Source organism: Sorex fumeus, unplaced genomic scaffold (assembly GCF_029834395.1).
Source record: "Sorex fumeus unplaced genomic scaffold, SorFum_2.1 ptg000002l, whole genome shotgun sequence".
NCBI lineage: Eukaryota > Metazoa > Chordata > Mammalia > Eulipotyphla > Soricidae > Sorex > Sorex fumeus.
Genome location: NW_026606059.1, coordinates 10,479,059 through 10,496,715, shown reverse-complemented (window position 1 = coordinate 10,496,715; position 17,657 = coordinate 10,479,059). Strand labels below are relative to the sequence as shown.

At 40.4% G+C, this 17,657-nt stretch overlaps 1 protein-coding gene across 1 annotated transcript in view; it reads left to right on the top strand.

Annotated features, from left to right (window-relative positions):
* The window catches only part of LRRC69 (leucine rich repeat containing 69), a 99,861-nt gene that overhangs the window by 60,403 nt on the left and 21,801 nt on the right, over positions 1 to 17,657 (top strand). Inside the window, exon 6 of the mRNA XM_056113275.1 lies at positions 11,791 to 11,892. Coding sequence (XP_055969250.1) covers positions 11,791 to 11,892 — 102 coding nt within the window. The remainder of the gene's footprint in view (positions 1 to 11,790; positions 11,893 to 17,657) is intronic.

Here is a 17,657-nt window from a genome sequence, read left to right as displayed (position 1 = left end):
ATTTGCTCGAGCGGGCCCAGTAACGTCTCCATTGGAGACTTTGTTGTTACTGTGTCTGGCATATCGAATACATCACGGGGAGCTTTCCAGGCTCTGCCATGCGGGCGAGATACTCTTGGTAGCTTGCCGGGCTCTCTGAGAGGGGCGGAGGAATCAAACTCGGGTCGGCCATGTTGGCCGCTTGTAAGGCGAACACCCTACCGCTGTGCTATATGTTTTTTGTTTCTAGATCAAATCTGCAGTCTATAAAGCCAGGAAAAAATAGAAGACAGCCATTAAACATTAAACAGTTTTCATTTAATGCTAGAGTAGAAGAAGACATTTTATGAAATCATTTACTGAACAGCTTTGTAAGTGTATCTCACAGTGATCCAATTCAAATACATAAATAAATATTTAAAATAATTAAAAAAGAAAAAATATAGCACTTTATTAAAATACTATCTTTGAGATCTAGAAATTTTAGTCTAGAACTTATTGAAATCAGTTGTTAAATTTTCTAGCATAAAGAATCTATGTCCATTTATGTGTGTCCATGTGTAAAGTGAAAAGAAAATAAATTAATTGATGCTGAGGCCCTAAGCAACCTAACCATGACGGATAATATGTGAAAAAAAAAAAAGATTTTGTGTTTTATGTTTCTATAGCTCTATCGGTGTTTCTTAACTTTAAAAAATTTTTGTCCACCACCCCGAACATTTAATACATTTTCCTTCTAGCAATCACAGTACTATGACATTAAAATTTAATATTACAAATATACACTATATATAGTTATATTTTCAGGTAACATTGAGGTTTGAGGTCCAGAAGCTATTGATCATAATGTCTAAGATTGTTTCGCTCTCCCCATCAAGAAATTTTACCTTCTGTGTATTATGTCAGCTCTCACCTTTGATCTTGAAATGTACAGTCTTAATCAGATACAGCTTCAAAAATATATTTTGGACAGTCTTACTTTTATACTTCGTGGATCACATAGGTGGGAGAGAGTGTTCAATCCTCTGAGAAAAACTGAGTTAGGATCAGTTGGATTTCTTGAAATCCTATGGAGTATCAGCTGGGTTTCTTGAAATGCTTAAGGACAATGTTTTTAGACCTGAGAAAATGTTGTCTATCTTGAGAAGTTGATTCTGGCACTCAGTGATTATTGGATGCTTTTTAAAATTTCTATTTTTATTATAGTTTAATTAAAAGAAAATACCATTTAAGTTTTTTTTAAAAATGGAATCACAGTTAGATACACAGTTACAAAGCTGATTGTGATTGAGTTTTTTTTTCCCTTTATTTTATTTTATTTTTTTTTAAAGTTGTAGATTTACAATTTTTTGTGCTTTGGTTTCAATTATACAATGATCAGATACCCATCCCTTCACCAGTGCCCATTTTCCACCACCATGGATAATATCCCCCCCACCCCCATCCCCCTATCCCCCCTGTCTCTATGGCAGGGCAATCCCCTGTGTTCTCTCTCTCCTTTTGGGTGTTGTGGTCTGCAAAAGAGGCATTGAGTGGCAAACATGTTCAGTCCATAGTCTACTTTCGACATGCATCTCCCCTCCTGGGAGGATCCTCCAAACATCCTTTATTTGGTGCTCCCTTCTCTATCTGAACTGCCCTTTCCTCTAGGATACCCGGTTGGCCTCTAAGTTATGGAGTAATCCTCCTGGTGCTGATCTCAGCTATTCTTGGGTATTAATCTCATACTTTGTTACTTTATATCCCCCAGATGAATGCAATCTTTCTATGTCTATCCCTCTCTTTCTGACTCATTTCGCTTAGCATGATACTTTCCATATTGTACCACTTGTATGTAAATTTCATGACTTCATCTTTTCTAAGAGCTACATAGTACTCCATTGTGTAGATGTACCAAAGTTTCTTTAACCAGTCATCTGTTCTTGGGCATTCAGGTTTCTTCCAGTTTCTGGCTATTGTAAAGAGTGCTGCAATGAACAAACAAGTGCAGATGTCACTTCGACTATACATTTTTGCCTCTCTGGGATATATTCCCAGGAGTGGTATTGCTGGGTCAAATGGGAGCTCAATTTCTAATTTTTTGAGAATCGTCCATACTGTTTTCCAGAAGGGCTGAACCAGTGGACATTCCCACCAACAGTGAAGGAGTGTCCCTTTCTCGCCACATCCACGCCAGCATCGGTTGCTTTTGTTCTTTTGAATGTGGGCCAGTCTCTGAGGTGTGAGATGGTATCTCATTGTGGTTTTGATCTGCATCTCCCTGATGATTAATGATGTAGAGCATTTTCTCATGTGCTTTTTTGCCATTCGGATTTCTTCTTTGAGAAAGTTTCTGTTCATTTCATTGCCCCATTTTTGGATGGGGTTGGATGTTTTCTTCTTGTGGAGTTTAACCAGTATTTTGTATATCCTGGATATCAACCCCTTGTCAGATGTGTATTCGGTGAATATCCTTTCCCATTCTGTAGACTGTCTTTGTACTTTGGTCACTGTTTCTTTGGAGGTGCAGAAGCTTCTTAGTTTAAGATAGTCCCATTTATCTATCTCTGTTTTCACTTGCTCGGCCAGTGGCGTGGCATCTTTGAAGATACCATTAGCTTCAATGTCATGGAGGGTTTTGCCAACTTTATCTTCAATGTACCTAATGGTTTCTGGTCTGATGTTGAGGTCTTTAATCCATTTTGATCTTACTTTTGTACATGGTGTTAGGCAGAGTTCTGAGCCTATATTTTTGCATGTAGCCGTCCAGTGATGCCAACACAATTTATTAAAGAGGCTTTCCTTACTCCACTTCACATTACTTGCACCTTTATCAAAGATTAGATGAGCATATGATTGAGGGGAGATGTCAGTGTATTCAACCCTGTTCCATTGGTCTGCAGTTCTGCCTTTGTTCCAGTACCATGCTGTTTAAATTATTACTGCTTTGTAGTACAGTTTGAAGTTCGGGAGGTTGATTCCTCCCATTTTCTTTTTCCCAAGAATTGCATTAGCTATTCGTGGGGGCTTATTGTTCCATATATTGAGTTTTAGTCATCCAGGGTTCCAACATCCGTCCTTTCACCAGAGCACATTTCCCACCACCAGTGTCCCAGGATCCTTCCCACCCACCCCCAGCCCTATGCAGCCCGCCTCTTTCTATCGTACTTTTCCTCTCACCCCTCTCTCTTTCTCCACTTCCTCTCTTCTCCCTTTCTCCCTCCCTCCATCCCTCCCTCTCTGTCTCCCTCCTTTCCTCTCTCCCTCGCTGCCCCCCTCTCTCCCTCCCTCCCTCCCAATCTCTCTCTCTCTTTTTCTCCCTCTCTCTCTCTTTCATTTTCCTTTTAGACACTGCGGTTTCCAGTACTGTTACTGAAAGGGTCTCATGCACATCATTTTACCTCCTTTCAGCACTCAGTTCTTGTCCAGAATCATCATTTTCATCTCTCATTGTCATAGTGGTCCCTTCTCTGTCTTAATTGCACTTCCCTTCCCCTTTTAATTTTAATCTATTTTACAGCTTTTTAAAATTCAGGACACTGGCCATAGCCTGAAAATTTGGCAGCTGTCTTGATAGTTCACGTTGTGGGGGAGTAAAGGCTCTTTGAACTTTTTTTGATCTACCTTTGATCAATGAGACTGTGGAAATGGTTGAAGTAATTCAGAAGGAATAATGCATTCTCATAGCCCTTTGCTTCCTGCTTGGCCAGTTACTCAGGGCCTCCTTGTTCTTAAGCACTGCTCGTTCTAGGCCTGAGGTGTGTGGTATTCTGGGAAGAAGATCTGGGGATTGGGAAGTGGCATGCAGGGGGTAATGTGAGTGGGTGGGCCCATGATATCCGGCTCTTGGTTCTTTTTCTATCTGTTGTTCCTCCATCCCATTTTTCCCTGGAGGCCTCTATCTCACCATCCTTGAGTTTCTCCATCTCTTTGTAGCATTTTTTCTAGACTTTTATGTCTATTCTGGGTTACTGCTTCCTTCTCCATGTCTACATGTTATTTCTGTTTTGTAAGAATCGCTCATCTTGTATTTTAAATGGCGATTGGTTTATTATTTTGGAATGGTTTCTTGGTATTACTAAGGTTTCGTATGGGAAAGGCAGACTCTAATAGTGCTTAGTTTAACTCCTTGCAATCAGAGTACTTGTTTTGAATTGCAAGATTGCAGCCTAGAAAGTGCATTTACTCTTGGCTAGTAGAACTCAAATGAGCAAATAAATTAAAAAGAGGACCTAGTCATACTTTATCCCAACAAAATATTTTCTGTTGAAAGGATATTAATAAATATGGCTTTCCTACTTTTGATAATGATTGACTATTCGTGTAGTGCATTATTTTTTAAAAATGACTTAAAGATTACCAAACAGTTTAAACATCCATCCTTTGATCTTCATTGCAGTTAGGTTGATATTATTTCTATTTTTACGTGAAGAATAAACTATTACATGGCTTATGTGAGTAACAGAAGAAGGTTTGGAGGATTGTGATGAAGGCTCATTGAACCATTGGTAGGGAATGTTCTGGCATTATATGTTTAAAGAGGTGTGAACCTATATTCCTAAAACTTATACAGTGTTTAAGCCAGTGTTACTTCAATGAGAAAAAGAAAGATAAACAAGAAGAATCATGTGGAAAAAATAATTTCAACCCACCCCTCAGAATTTTCACTATTTCTTATTTTATTTGTTATTACATATACATTGGACTGAAGCGATAGCATAGCCAGTAGGATGTTTGCTTTGCACACAGCCAACCTGGGGTCGATTCCTCCACTCTCTTGGAGAGCCCGGCAAGCTACCGAGAATATCCCACCCACACAGCAGAGCCTGGCAAACTCCCCATGGCATATTTGATATGCCAAAAATAGTGACAACAAGTCTCACAATGGAGACATTACAGTGTTACATATACATTAAGCATGTTTTGATTAAAGTATCAGTGACTCAAGGAAAGAATTCAAGAAGTTTTTTAAACATTGATATGGAATTTAACTAAAAATGGACAAAGATACTTTGAGGGGGGAATCAAAGCTGTTTCGTTTTTGAGACGATATTCAAAGCCACAGTAGGCTTTGGGTGGTTCCCAAGGCAGAAGCTACCAAATGACTTTCTGCCGTTCTCATCCTGAATCTGGAAACTCTAATTTCCTGTCAAAACGGGGAAAACATGGAATATTGAAGATCTTACAATTTGTTTTCAAATCACAAACAGCTTTCACAGAAACTTTGAATGTCTTTTTTCTGTTGTACTGCTCTGCACTGATTTCTGTTCTGAATAAGTTATAATACATAGTTTCTCAGTTTAAACTGTAAACTATCCCAGACTAAAGATTGAAAACTCTCTTTCTTATTTCTTATGGGAAATGAAAAGTATCTTTTATACTTTAATCACTACTCTTTCCTGCTTTTCTTTGCAATTTGATTGTGAGATTTAGAGATACGGATCAGAGGACACCTCTAGGTTTATGGTACCTCCTTTCAGTAGAGAAATATTAATTATATAATTTTTTGAAACCCTAAAAAGAAGATTTTACAAAGAGTAAATAAGTTTTGCAAGTGTTAACTAGGTGGAGAGAAAGTAGATTGTTTTTCAAAGGAGGATTTAAGAAAAAAATACCCAAGTAACTTATCTGGATCAGTTCAGAGACTTTGGAAGAAATTGTCCATTTGCTCATGATGGCAGGAGACTTCTGTGGTCATTTTGAAATTCTAGTACAAGGTATATTTTGGTTCTTTAGATGGGACACATGTAAAGTTTAATTAAAGTTTCACAGGGAAGAGTAAGAGAATCTCTTGAGGAGATGATCTAGCTATTGTAGATAATTTAGATTTCCGGTCCCAGGAGATTCTGGGATTTTTAACTGAAAGAGCCATTGGTCTTAGAGCCAAGTGGTGTTTCCAAGTGTCGACTGTACGCATAGCCTGTTTCTGCATCATCATAAACTCAAATATATGTAGCGTTATGAACTTTTCAGCCCCTTGACATATAGCTGAACTTCTAGAAACAAATAACAAATTATTTCCATGTTTCTTGGTTCAGATTCCCAAGACCAGCCAGTTCCCGAATCCAGATTAGATAAGGCCTGTGATTAGCTCTCCTTGACTAAAGAGAGGCTTCCCTGATTGTTTCTCACTGTGCACTTAGTAAATTCGCACCATGTACAGGGTGTAGGTGGGAAGGTGCCTTGGTGAATGGCTTCCAGAGGATGGGGCATCGGTGGGGTAGTTTTAGTAATCCTGCTATATGCCTCATGGAGATAAATTAAAGCAAAGAAATCTGATCTACAAATCTATTTTTTAAAAACTCATACATGTATACATGTATGTATGGGCTGGAGCGATAGCAAAGCGGGTAGGGCGTTCGCCTTACAAGCGGCCAACATGGCCGACCCGAGTTCGATTCCTCCGCCCCTCTCGGAGAGCCCGGCAAGCTACTGAGAGTATTCGATATGCCAGACACAGTAACAACAAAGTCTCCAATGGAGACGTTACTGGGCCCGCTCGAGCAAATCGACGATCAACGGGAGGGCCTTTACCTTTTACCTTTACATGTATACATGTACTAATCCTTGTCTTAGGAACTATAATGGTGAAAAAAATTAGACCAGGTCTCTCTCTGTTAGAGCTGAGTATTATGAATGTGTAGAAAATTGAACCAAGCCCTCTAAAAGAGAAGACCCATTGACTGATGAGAGAGAACAGAAATCTGACTAAACAGTAGGTTGGGAAAGGCTTTTTTTTTTTTTTTGAAAATGGCATAAGTTAAGACCATAAGGATGAGAGGGAATCAGGCCAGAGAGATAGTCTAGGCGTTCAGGTGCTAGTCTTGCATATGGCTGAGCTCAGGTTCAATCCCCAGAACTGCACAATCTCCCAGCATCACCAAGAGTGATCCCTGAGCACAGAGCCAGAACTAAGCCTGGAGCACCATTAGGCATGGTCACAAAATAAAGCAAAACAAAACAAAATTAAAACAGAAAAAGTAGGTAGGAATCAATTAGGTAAAGGAAAGGACATATTTCAGAATGAGGTAACAGTATATGGAATTCTCTGAAGTGGGAAGGAGTATGGATATTCAGGAAACTGGACAGAATTCAGTGTGGTGGTTGAAGCTCAGAGATTGGGTGGGAGAAAGGGATTTTGATCAGGAATGCAGGGTCTGATTATATATACGAACATATGAAACTCATGATAACTGAAATAAGTTAAAAAAAATTAAACTGGGTAGTCTCACTCACTGGTGATATAGGAAGAGACAAAGCAAGAGAACAGTGGAAAACCCTGAGACTCTACCAACAGACTTGAGAGGAATCAAGGGGACTTGAGAGTGAGCTGACCAGGTCTAATGGATAGTAGTAGAGGAATATTGGCACTTAGATAGTGGGTGTGGTGTGGAATACTGTATCCTAAAACATATAAATATTTATAGTCTTGTAAACCACTTACCTCAACAAAGAGAAATTTTGAAAGGGGAGAAAAAGGACGATAAACTGGCATGAGATTCACCAGAGTAGAATTTCCAGCAACCCCTGAGGGCATATTGGAAGCTGATCATGAGAATTTTATTGTGATTTCTGTTTGGCTGCATCTGTGTCTCTGCAGTCAGTACTTGCTCATGGTGTTAGGGATGAACCAGGCTTTCCATGGTTAGGGTCTGCAAGATGTATGGATGACAGAGGGCCAGGGTGTGTAACAGAATTTGCCATTCTTTAAAATAATAACATAAGGGAACTTAAAAAATCGAAAGCCTATAAGAAACACATTTATACATAAACATTTGTTTATATTTAAATATATAGTTTGGATAAATTCCTGTAAGAGAATTATTCAGAGAATAAGGAAGGACCAGAGAGAAAGTATAAAAGGTCAAGTGCTTGCCTTATAAATGGCTGACTCGGGTTCGATTCCTGGTACACCATGTGGTGCCCTGAGCCTGCCAGGAGTGGTCTCTGGGCACAGAGCCAGGGGTGCCTCTGAGCATAGCCAGGCGTGGCCCAAGAACAAAAAAAATGAAATAAAACAAAGACCACTTTTAGGATTCTAAATGGCATTGTTAATATTTTTTTCCCTGCACAGATAGCTTTAATCTTGCTTGAAGTGGTACAGTGGACATTCTGATTTTGATAAGCTAAAATAATATAGTGCTCTGCACAACTCCCTGTTATTTATTACTACTCTTTTAGCTGCTGTGTGATGTGAATAATTTTCTTTGGTGAGATACATGACTCAATCTCATGAGCAGGTCTTCTTTTTGTTAAATATATATGAAAACTTACCTAGTTGAGAAATCCCTGATGAGCAATGCTTCTTCCTCTCCACCTGCTAATCATCTCTGGTATTCTATTCTGAATCTTAAAGTGGTGAACAAATCAGAGACCAAGGTGGTCCAATAAAAGGGAAGTGCAAATATCTAAAATGGTTAACTCTTGGAAAGGGTGTCTTAGGTATGATGCAGAGTGGAAAACGTGGGGAAAGTAGAACATGAGCTCTAAGAGACAGGATGGGGTGCAAATCAGGACAGAATCCCATAAACCAGTCTGAGGACTTGGTATTTGATTTTGAGTGACATGAAATCACTGGATAGTTTTGAGCTAGGGAGCGATGAGATTTCACTTGGGGTGTAAGGATGTCACACTTATTGGGAGTCTGCCCCGGGGAGAGTGGATAGAAACCCTTCAGCTTCTGGTTCTCAGCTAATTCAAGAACAGGCAGATAAGAGGTCAAGAAGGGTAAGGAATAAGGACTGTGAGGAGACACAGAGAGGTCTTCACAGATCTGGTGTTCTTTCTGTGGTGATATTTCAATGGAGTATCTTTATGAGTATCTTGATATCTTGATATCTTATTATCTTAGTTTTTCCTTTGGAGAACCTGGCAGGCTACCAAAAGTATTCTGCCCGCACGGCAGAGTCTGGCAAACTTCCCGTGTCGTACTCAATATGCCAAATACCAGTAACGATGATGGGTCTCATTCTCCTAATCCTGAAAGAGCATTGAAATGGCTCTTTTAAAATCTCAGGATTAGGAAGAAGGAGACGTTACTGGTGCCTGCTCGAGGAAATCAACGAACAACAGGATGATCGTGATTGTGATCTTTATGAGGAAGCGAACCATGATTTATGATCCCAGATACTGAAGACTACTAGGAGTTTGGCTTGGCGGCCTTTACCTGGCTCTCTTAGGTACAATCGGCAAGATTTTTTGAATCTGTTTATCTAAACATGTTTGGAGCCTAGAAACTCAGTCATTTTCTGTCTATGCACAGTTCTTTACTCTTTAATTCCCGGTTACTAAAGGATTCTAACCCATGCTCATTTTCTGCCTATTCCCCGCCCCGGCCCCCCAGACCTCCGTTAATACAGGGTATATGAGATGGGTTCCCAGAAAGTTTCAGTCTCTTTTTTATATTCAACAATTCCAATTAGATATGAAGTTTATTATATATTTTCTGGAATTTCCCATTGGTCACAAATATTATGTTCCTAAGAATTGTGAATCAAATGTGGGTTTTTTTGTTTGTTTTTGTTTTTGTTTTTTTGCTTTTTGGGTCCACCTGGTGATTCACAGGGGTTACTCCTGGCTCTGCACTCAGGAATTACCCCTGGTGGTGCTCAGGGGACCATTTGGGATGCTGGGAATCGAACCCGGGTCAGCCGCATACAAGGCAAACGCCCTACCTGCTGTGCTATTGCTCCAGCCCTGAATCAAACGTATTTTTAATGAAGTATTTTCTACTTAAAATTCTTGATTAACATTTTCATAAGTTGTCCTTTGCCTTATTTAGAAATGCCAGTTCCTATTAAAGGTACCCTTTGAGCTTTGAGAAGGTTTGAAGAGTAAGAGGTGATTTGCAATAGTCAATTTATCTGGTTTTGAACTACGTGAAATATTCACCTTACTTCTACCAATTTGTCTTGGTTATATAGTAGGGGCTGATCTCAGTGATTGTGGTGCACTGGGGTCACCCTAGTGCTTTTGAAATATGTCACATTTGTCAAAGAAGGCCAATACTGGAAATTGAACTCAGAGTCTCAACTATGCAGAGCAAGTGCCTTACTACTAAGTCACACTCAGGAACCCCAAGTCTAGGTAATTTAAAAAAAAATCTTATTTGAACCTTCATTTTGCTCCAGCTACTAATTCCCTCTTTACGTAATGTGAATGTCTATGATCTTATACTTCTCAATGTTTTTTTTTCATTTTTCTTAAAAAAAAGACTTGGAATTTGGAGCCTGAAAATTCTTTGTTAATGGGAACTGTTCTGTGCTTTGTAGGTTATTCATCAGCGTTATTAGTCATTGTTAATTTATTTTTAGAGTGGGGAGTGTGTTTGGGGTCAAAGTTGGTGATACTCAGGTTGGCTGCATGCAAGGCAAGTGCCTTACCTGCCGTACGATCCCTCCAGACCCTTAGCATACACATTTTAGCCCTGACTTTGGGCTATCACTGGATTCAGTGCTCTATCTGCCGCATGTACGTGGGTAACATAGGAAGCTGAATTAAGAATGTCAGAATGACTGCAGTGAAAGTATATGGCAATTTTCTTTAAGACCCAGAGCTCTGTATTTTATTTTAAAATCTTGTCTATGTTGTAGAAATTTCCTGTGTCCTATGAGACATAATGACATTATGCTCTGGAAAGATGTTTTAAATGAATTACTTTTTTAAAAAAATGAATTACTTTTTAATTTGTTGAATGTTTGTGTGCTTCAAACCCCAGGCTAAACTCAGAGAAAGAGATCTAATTGTCTCATTAATGTGGGATGTAGTGATGTAATAGTGTCAGCTTGCCCCAGCTCACAAGACCCAGTCTTCCCAAATCTCCTGCAACTCTTTGTTCAGTGACTGGAAATAACCATGGTAGGAGTATTTACATAATGGATTAGGAACACACTGCAAATCAGGGCTTTTCTTCCTTACCAAGAATTATTTTTAGGCACATCACTGAGGGTAGGTCTTATTTTCTCCATTTTGCAGCTTAAACTGAAGCTGAGAGAATTGCCGACCTCTATGAGTTTAACTTTGAAAGCCACATGAGTTCTTAGGTGGCAAGGGTACAATTAACATAAGAACATTCCTTACTGTTTTGCTCAAATTGTAGACACCTGTTGAACTTTTGTTTTCTATGTAGAAGTCACAATGTCCTCAGGAACTATGTTTTTCTTTTCACTGTGTACAATTGATTATAATGAGTATATTTTGATGTTCTTATTTCTCTTTCCTTCCTCAATGACCATAGATTATAAGATAGCTTTGAGACCTTAAACCTGTTGCATATTTGATACTAGCATGCACCCGTGCTTGCGCATGCGTGCGCGCACACACACACACACACACACACACACACACACACACACACACAGCCTTACTCCTGGATCTGCACTCAGGTATCACTCCCAGTGGGGCTAGGGGCACTGTATGTGGTGTGGAGATCAAACCCGGGCCGGCTGCATGTAGACAAGTACTCTGTCCACTCAATGATCACTCCAGCACTTGACTGATACTTTTTCACCATACTTAATTTTCTAACAAATACATTATTTTCAGAATGTTCTAAGCATTTGATCACTCTCTGTTCTGTTACTAACCAGCTACGTGTGATACTGAACAAGTTTACTCAATTGTCTATTATGGGGGATATCAGTGGCCTCTAAACTCATTGCCTGCATAAAAATTTGTATGCTTGCTACAACTAGCATATCTCCTGCTGTAGAAATATGGACATGAACTATGTGTCTTAGATCAAATAATTTTAGTTGAATTATTGAAAATATAGCTTCAGGAGTGAGGGTGGTTATTTTTCTGTGTAATAAAGTTTTTGTTTCATTTTGAAAGTTTCAGAAAATGAAGTTGAAAGAATTCTACTGTGAGGGGAACCCATTGTTCCTGCGGCAACCACATAAGGCTCTACAAGAGAATTATGTTTTTACTTTACAGGTAAAGACTTTTTATCATTTCCAGGTCTTCAAACTAAAGCATGATTTAGATTTTTAAAAAATTCCCTTTAAATTTCTTATCAAGCTAGCAAAATGATTAATGAATTTCTTGTTCTACTGGAAAAATAGATTATGAACATACTATCTTTGCCTTACTTATAGATTTAAATGTAATCATATTTGATTTGCTGTGTGAAATTAGTCTCTGCCTAACTTCAGAGACATAAAAAGTTTTGTTGGATTAAAAAAGATGAGTTTGTTTCCACTTTTGCATTTTGCATATTTTGCATTTTGCATATTTACTATGCAAGGATGGATTTGATATGCTTAATAAAATTAGTAAGGAAGTAAAAGACTATTACTGGGTGATTTCACTCAGGTGCTTAACATAAATAATTGAAGCAAATAAAAAAGTGACAACATTAAAAACAATAAAATTAATTGATTTTAATTGTTTTAATTTAAAGTGTTTTAATTGCTCTATGAAAACAATGTAGAATGGTGAGATCCTGGTAGTGAATCCGCAATACAGCTCACGGAGGATCTTGATGTATTGGGCTTGAATGCCCTGATTGGCTAGGGCTTCAATGACCGCTTCCGTCTCAACAGAATCAAAGGCCTTCTTTAAATCAATGAACGTTAAACAGAGCGGCATCTTGAACTCCCGAGAAACCTCAATGAGCTTGGTTATCGTGTGGATATGGTCGATGGTGCTGAATCCTTTGCGGAACCCGGCTTGCTCGCGTGGTTGTCCTTTATCTAGTGTTCTGCCAATCCTATTTAGGATGACTCGAGTGAAGAACTTGTAGATGACAGACAATAGGCAGATCGGGCGATAGTTGCCAATGTCGTGGATGTCTCCCTTCTTGAACAGTAGTACGATCCTGCTGGTTTTCCAGTGGGATGGAACCTTGCATTCAGACAGGTAGCATGTGAAGAGCCAAGCCAGTGTATTGATGAGTACTGATGGCAGGTTCTTCAGGTGTTCAGGTCTGACCTTGTCTGGGCCGGGTGCTGTTTGTTTCTTTACTGACGAAATGGCGTGTCGGATTTCGGAAGGGAGAACGTTGGGAACAACATATCCATCCTGTGGAATTTGGTATGTCGGCAAGTGGACATGGCTATCGAAGAGATTTGAGTAGAAGTCATGGATAATCTTCTCCATTGCCGTTCTGGAGGATGTGATAGATCCATTAGGATGTCAGAGGGCTGTCATCTTGGTCTTGTAGTTGGCGAAGGACAGGCAGGCGTTATGAATACTTTTCCTGGCTTCTGCTGTATCTCCCAGCACTTCTGCTCTTCTGTCTTTGAGGTCTTCCTTGATCGCATCTCTGCACTGCTTTGCAAGCTCGGATGTTAGCTTGCAATTGCCTGAGGCATGCACCAAACTACGTTGGCGAATAAGCTCAAGAGTTTTCTAAGACAGGCGTTTTTTGGTGGCTATCTCTCTCTTGGCATTTCTCACACAATCATGGAGGTGCTGAACCAGTCGATCGAATTCCTTGTCAATGTTGTCAACAATGGCATCTTCCCATGTTGCCGCAGTAGTGCCAAAGAGCTCCCAGTTGGTGGTCGTTCTAGGAGTTCTCTTTTTAAACTTTGCAGCCCTTTCTCTCTGCTCTGTGAAGTAGAATTTTGCACGAAGGAGACGGTGGTCCGATCCCGTTTGGAATTTTGGGACAACAGCGACATCGGTAATGGGAAAACATGGGAGTGAAGATAGATGGTCGGCAACTACACCACCTCCGCTTTGCTGATGACATCGTTCTAATAACACCAAACATCAGCCAAGCGGCACAAATGCTGGCCGACTTTGACCGTGAGTGTGGAAAGGTAGGACTACAGCTGAATCTTACGAAGACAATGTTTATGAGAAACAGCCTTGTTCCTGACGCTCCATTCGCTCTCAACGGAACCACCATCTCTGAATGCAACAGTTATATATACCTAGGTCGAGAAATCAACATGATGAATGACCTGGCACCTGAGTTGCGCAGGAGGAAGAGAGCGGCTTGGAATGCCTTCAAGAGCATTGAAGAAATAACTAAAAGGACAAAGAACCTCCAGCTACGAGCACATCTCTTTGATTCCACTATTCTTCCTGCATTAACATATGCCTCAGAGACCTGGACCCTACGAAAACAGGATGAGAACGCTATTCGGGTCTCTCAAAGAGGAATCGAAAGAACTATGCTTGGAATATCACGATTCACTCAAATGAGAGATAGAATCCGGAGTTCTGATCTTCGTCAACGCTCAAGAATCAGGGATGCTGTCTCATTTGCCAAGACATCAAAAATCAGATGGGCTGGACACGTAATGAGGTTTACAGACAACCACTGGACTAGAGCCATTACTGATTGGATTCCACGGGACATCAAGAGATCACGTGGACGCCCACCTATAAGATGGTCAGACTTCTTCGTCAAGACCCTAAATGATTGGTTTGAGGCTTTGCATGTTCCTAGAACAAACAGATACCATTGGGCTATGCTAGCACGCAACCGGGATGAATGGAGATGTTACTGGCACCCGCTCGAATAAATCGATGAATAACGGGGATTAAGTGATTAAGTGATTAAGCGACATTGGTCAGGCAAAACCGTCGATTGAATATGATGTGGTCTATTTCGTTGTGGAATCGTACACCAGGAGACTCCCATGTCCAACGTTTAGATTCTGCCTTCTGGAACTGTGAGTTACCATGAGTGGTCTTGGTCGACATGATGAACTCAGACAGTCTCTCACCCTGTTCATTCCATTCTAGGCCATGTGTCCTGATGTGAAGTTCTTCAGTTGATCTTCTCGGTCCTATCTTGGCATTAAAATCACCCACAATGATCTTGTAGAAGGTGTGGTCTTCTTTATAGAACTTCTCCAGCTCCATGTAGAACTTCTCGATTTCTCTTTCATAATGAGATGTTGGTGCGTAGACAACGAAGATAGAAACTGTCCGCAGTGAGCCACATCTATTCAAATGTAAACATCCGATTCGGGTTGTTAGGCATTCGAATGAATCAATGCTCTTGGCCAAGTTTGTGTTGACAAGGACACCGATGCCTCCAACACCTCTTTTATCGCATGTTCCGAGGAACAATTCTTCTCCAGTGTCAAAAACGGTATGGTGAGATTCATGCCTTCTTGTCTCGGTCAGACCAATGATGTTGTATTTGATCATTCGCGCTTGTACCATCAGGTCCTCGATGGATGCATCTGATGTTAGCGTACGTGCATTGCGGATTCACTACCAGGATCTCACCATTCTACAAAGAAGTAATCATTGATGTCAAAAGAGGGGTTCATCAGGGTGATACCATCTCACCGAAACTCTTCAGTGCCACCCTCGAGAACATCATGCGACGACTGGAATGGGAAGGAATGGGAGTGAAGATAGATGTTCAGCAACTACACCACCTCCGATTTGCTGATGACATTGTTTTAATCACACCAAACATCAGCCAAGCAGCACAAATGCTGGCCGACTTCGACCGTGAGTGTGGAAAGGTAGGACTACAACTGAATCTTACGAAGACAGTGTTTATGAGAAACAGCCTCGTTCCTGATGCCCCATTCGCTCTCAACGGAACAACCATCTTCGAATGCAACAGCTATGTGTACCTAGGTCGAGAAGTCAACATGACAAATGACCTGGCACCCGAGCTGTGCAGGAGGAAGAGAGCAGCTTGGAACGCCTTCAAGAACGTCGAAGAAATAGCTAAGAGGACGAAGAACCTCCGGCTCCAGGCACATCTCTTTGATTCCACTGTTCTTCCTGCATTAACATATGCCTCAGAGACCTGGGCCCTACGTAAACAGGATGAGAATGCTATTCGGGTCTCCCAAAGAGGAATTGAAAGAGCTATGCTTGGAATATCACGTTTCACTCAAATGAGAGAAAGAATCCAGAGTTCTGACATCTGTCGAAGATCAAGAATCAGGGACGCTGTCTCGTTTGCCAAGGTGTCAAAAATCAGATGGGCTGGTCACGTAATGAGATTTAAAGATGACCACTGGACTAAAGCTGTTACCGACTGGATCCCACGGGATGTCAAAAGACCGTGTGGCCGCCCACCTACCAGATGGTCAGACTTCTTCATCAAGATCATGAACGATCGGTTTGAGGCTCTTCATGTTCCCAGAGCGAACAGATGCCATTGGGCTACACTGGCACGCGACAGGGACGAATGGAGACGTGACTGGTGCCCGCTCGAGCAAATCCACGACTAACAGGAAGTTAAATGATTAAGTGATTAAGTGATGAAAACCATGTTGGTTACTAGAGAGAAGGGAATATGAAGAAGAATCATGGCAGAGAAGTCTTTTCGTTAGAGTTTAAAAGCATCTTTTATTAAACAAAATTTCTGGTTGCATGAAAAGTTCTGGAATTTTCAATAGAGGGCACAGGAGTTATTTGTGGGAATTTAAAAATATTATTTTCTATGTTTTTCCCCTTACTTTCTCTAAATTAACTTATTTTTGTAATAAAATTAACCACTATGGTTATGACTATTTTTGTTTCATTCTTGCTCATTTTCATTTTCTAGAATTAAATATGTATTACTTATATGATAGTAAAAAGTTATTTGAAATTAAACCAGATCATTGAACAAGTATTATTGCTTCCTATGCTGGTAAATTTAAATTATTATAACGTCTGAAAATGTTACGATAAGCCTTCATGTTCAGGTTTTTATCTAAAAAGATCTGAAAAGTACATATTTCCAACGGGACTCAGAATAATCTGTGATAGGATCTTCAAACTTTAAGTGATCTAACATTAAGGAAAACATAAGAATCTTCTAATTTTCTTCCTCATTTTTTCTGATAATGCCATCAACTTCTCTGACCAAAGTAAACATATTTTCTGGTCATAGTCATTCAGCTGCTAGGAATTAGAACAGAGAGAAGGGCAAAGATCACAGTAATAACAAAACATACCAAGGGATCTCTCTCATATGTGGGATATAAGGATGTTTCCTAGGGGAATATCAAATGTCCAAAGGCAATAGAAATGAGGATCAGGAGAACTGATCTTCAGCAAGAAGCTTGACACTGGGGCATGTGTGGGTGGTGGGGAGGGGGATAAGTTGGAAATGGGACACTAGGACAATGGCAGAGGGGAAATGTGCCTGCCACAGTAGCAGCGGGAGGGAAGCTGGAGACATTGATGGAGGGTGTTGGACCCTGGTGAAGGGATTGATGTTGGAACACGTAATGTAAGTGCTCTGCCAGTGAGCAATGTCTCTGTCAAAGATTTTCTTAATTTCCATCTCCACTAATTCATTATTTGTGCGTAGAGATATAACAGATTTATGCATATTGAGTTGTATTCTGCTCTATTTTTTAAAATTTTTTATTAGTGAAACACCATGAGGTACAGTTGTAGACTTACAATTTTTTGTGCTTGGCTTTCAGTTATACAATGATCAAGTACCTATCCCTCCATCAGTGCCCATTTTCCACCACCACGGGTCCCAGTATCCCTCCCACCCCCGATCCCCCCATCCCACCTGCCTCTGTGGCAGGGCATTCCCTTTTCTCTCTCTCTCTCTCTCTCTCTCTCTCTCTCATTTTGGGTGTTGTGGTTTGCAAAGAGGCATTGAGTGGCAATCATGTTTGGTCTATAGTCTACTTTCAGCATGCTTCTCCCATCCTGGGAGGATCCTCCCAACACCCGTTACTTGGTGCTCCTTCCTCTATCTGAGCTGCCTTTTCCCCTAGCATGTGTGGTTGGCCTTCAAGCCATGGAGCAAAATTCCTGGTACT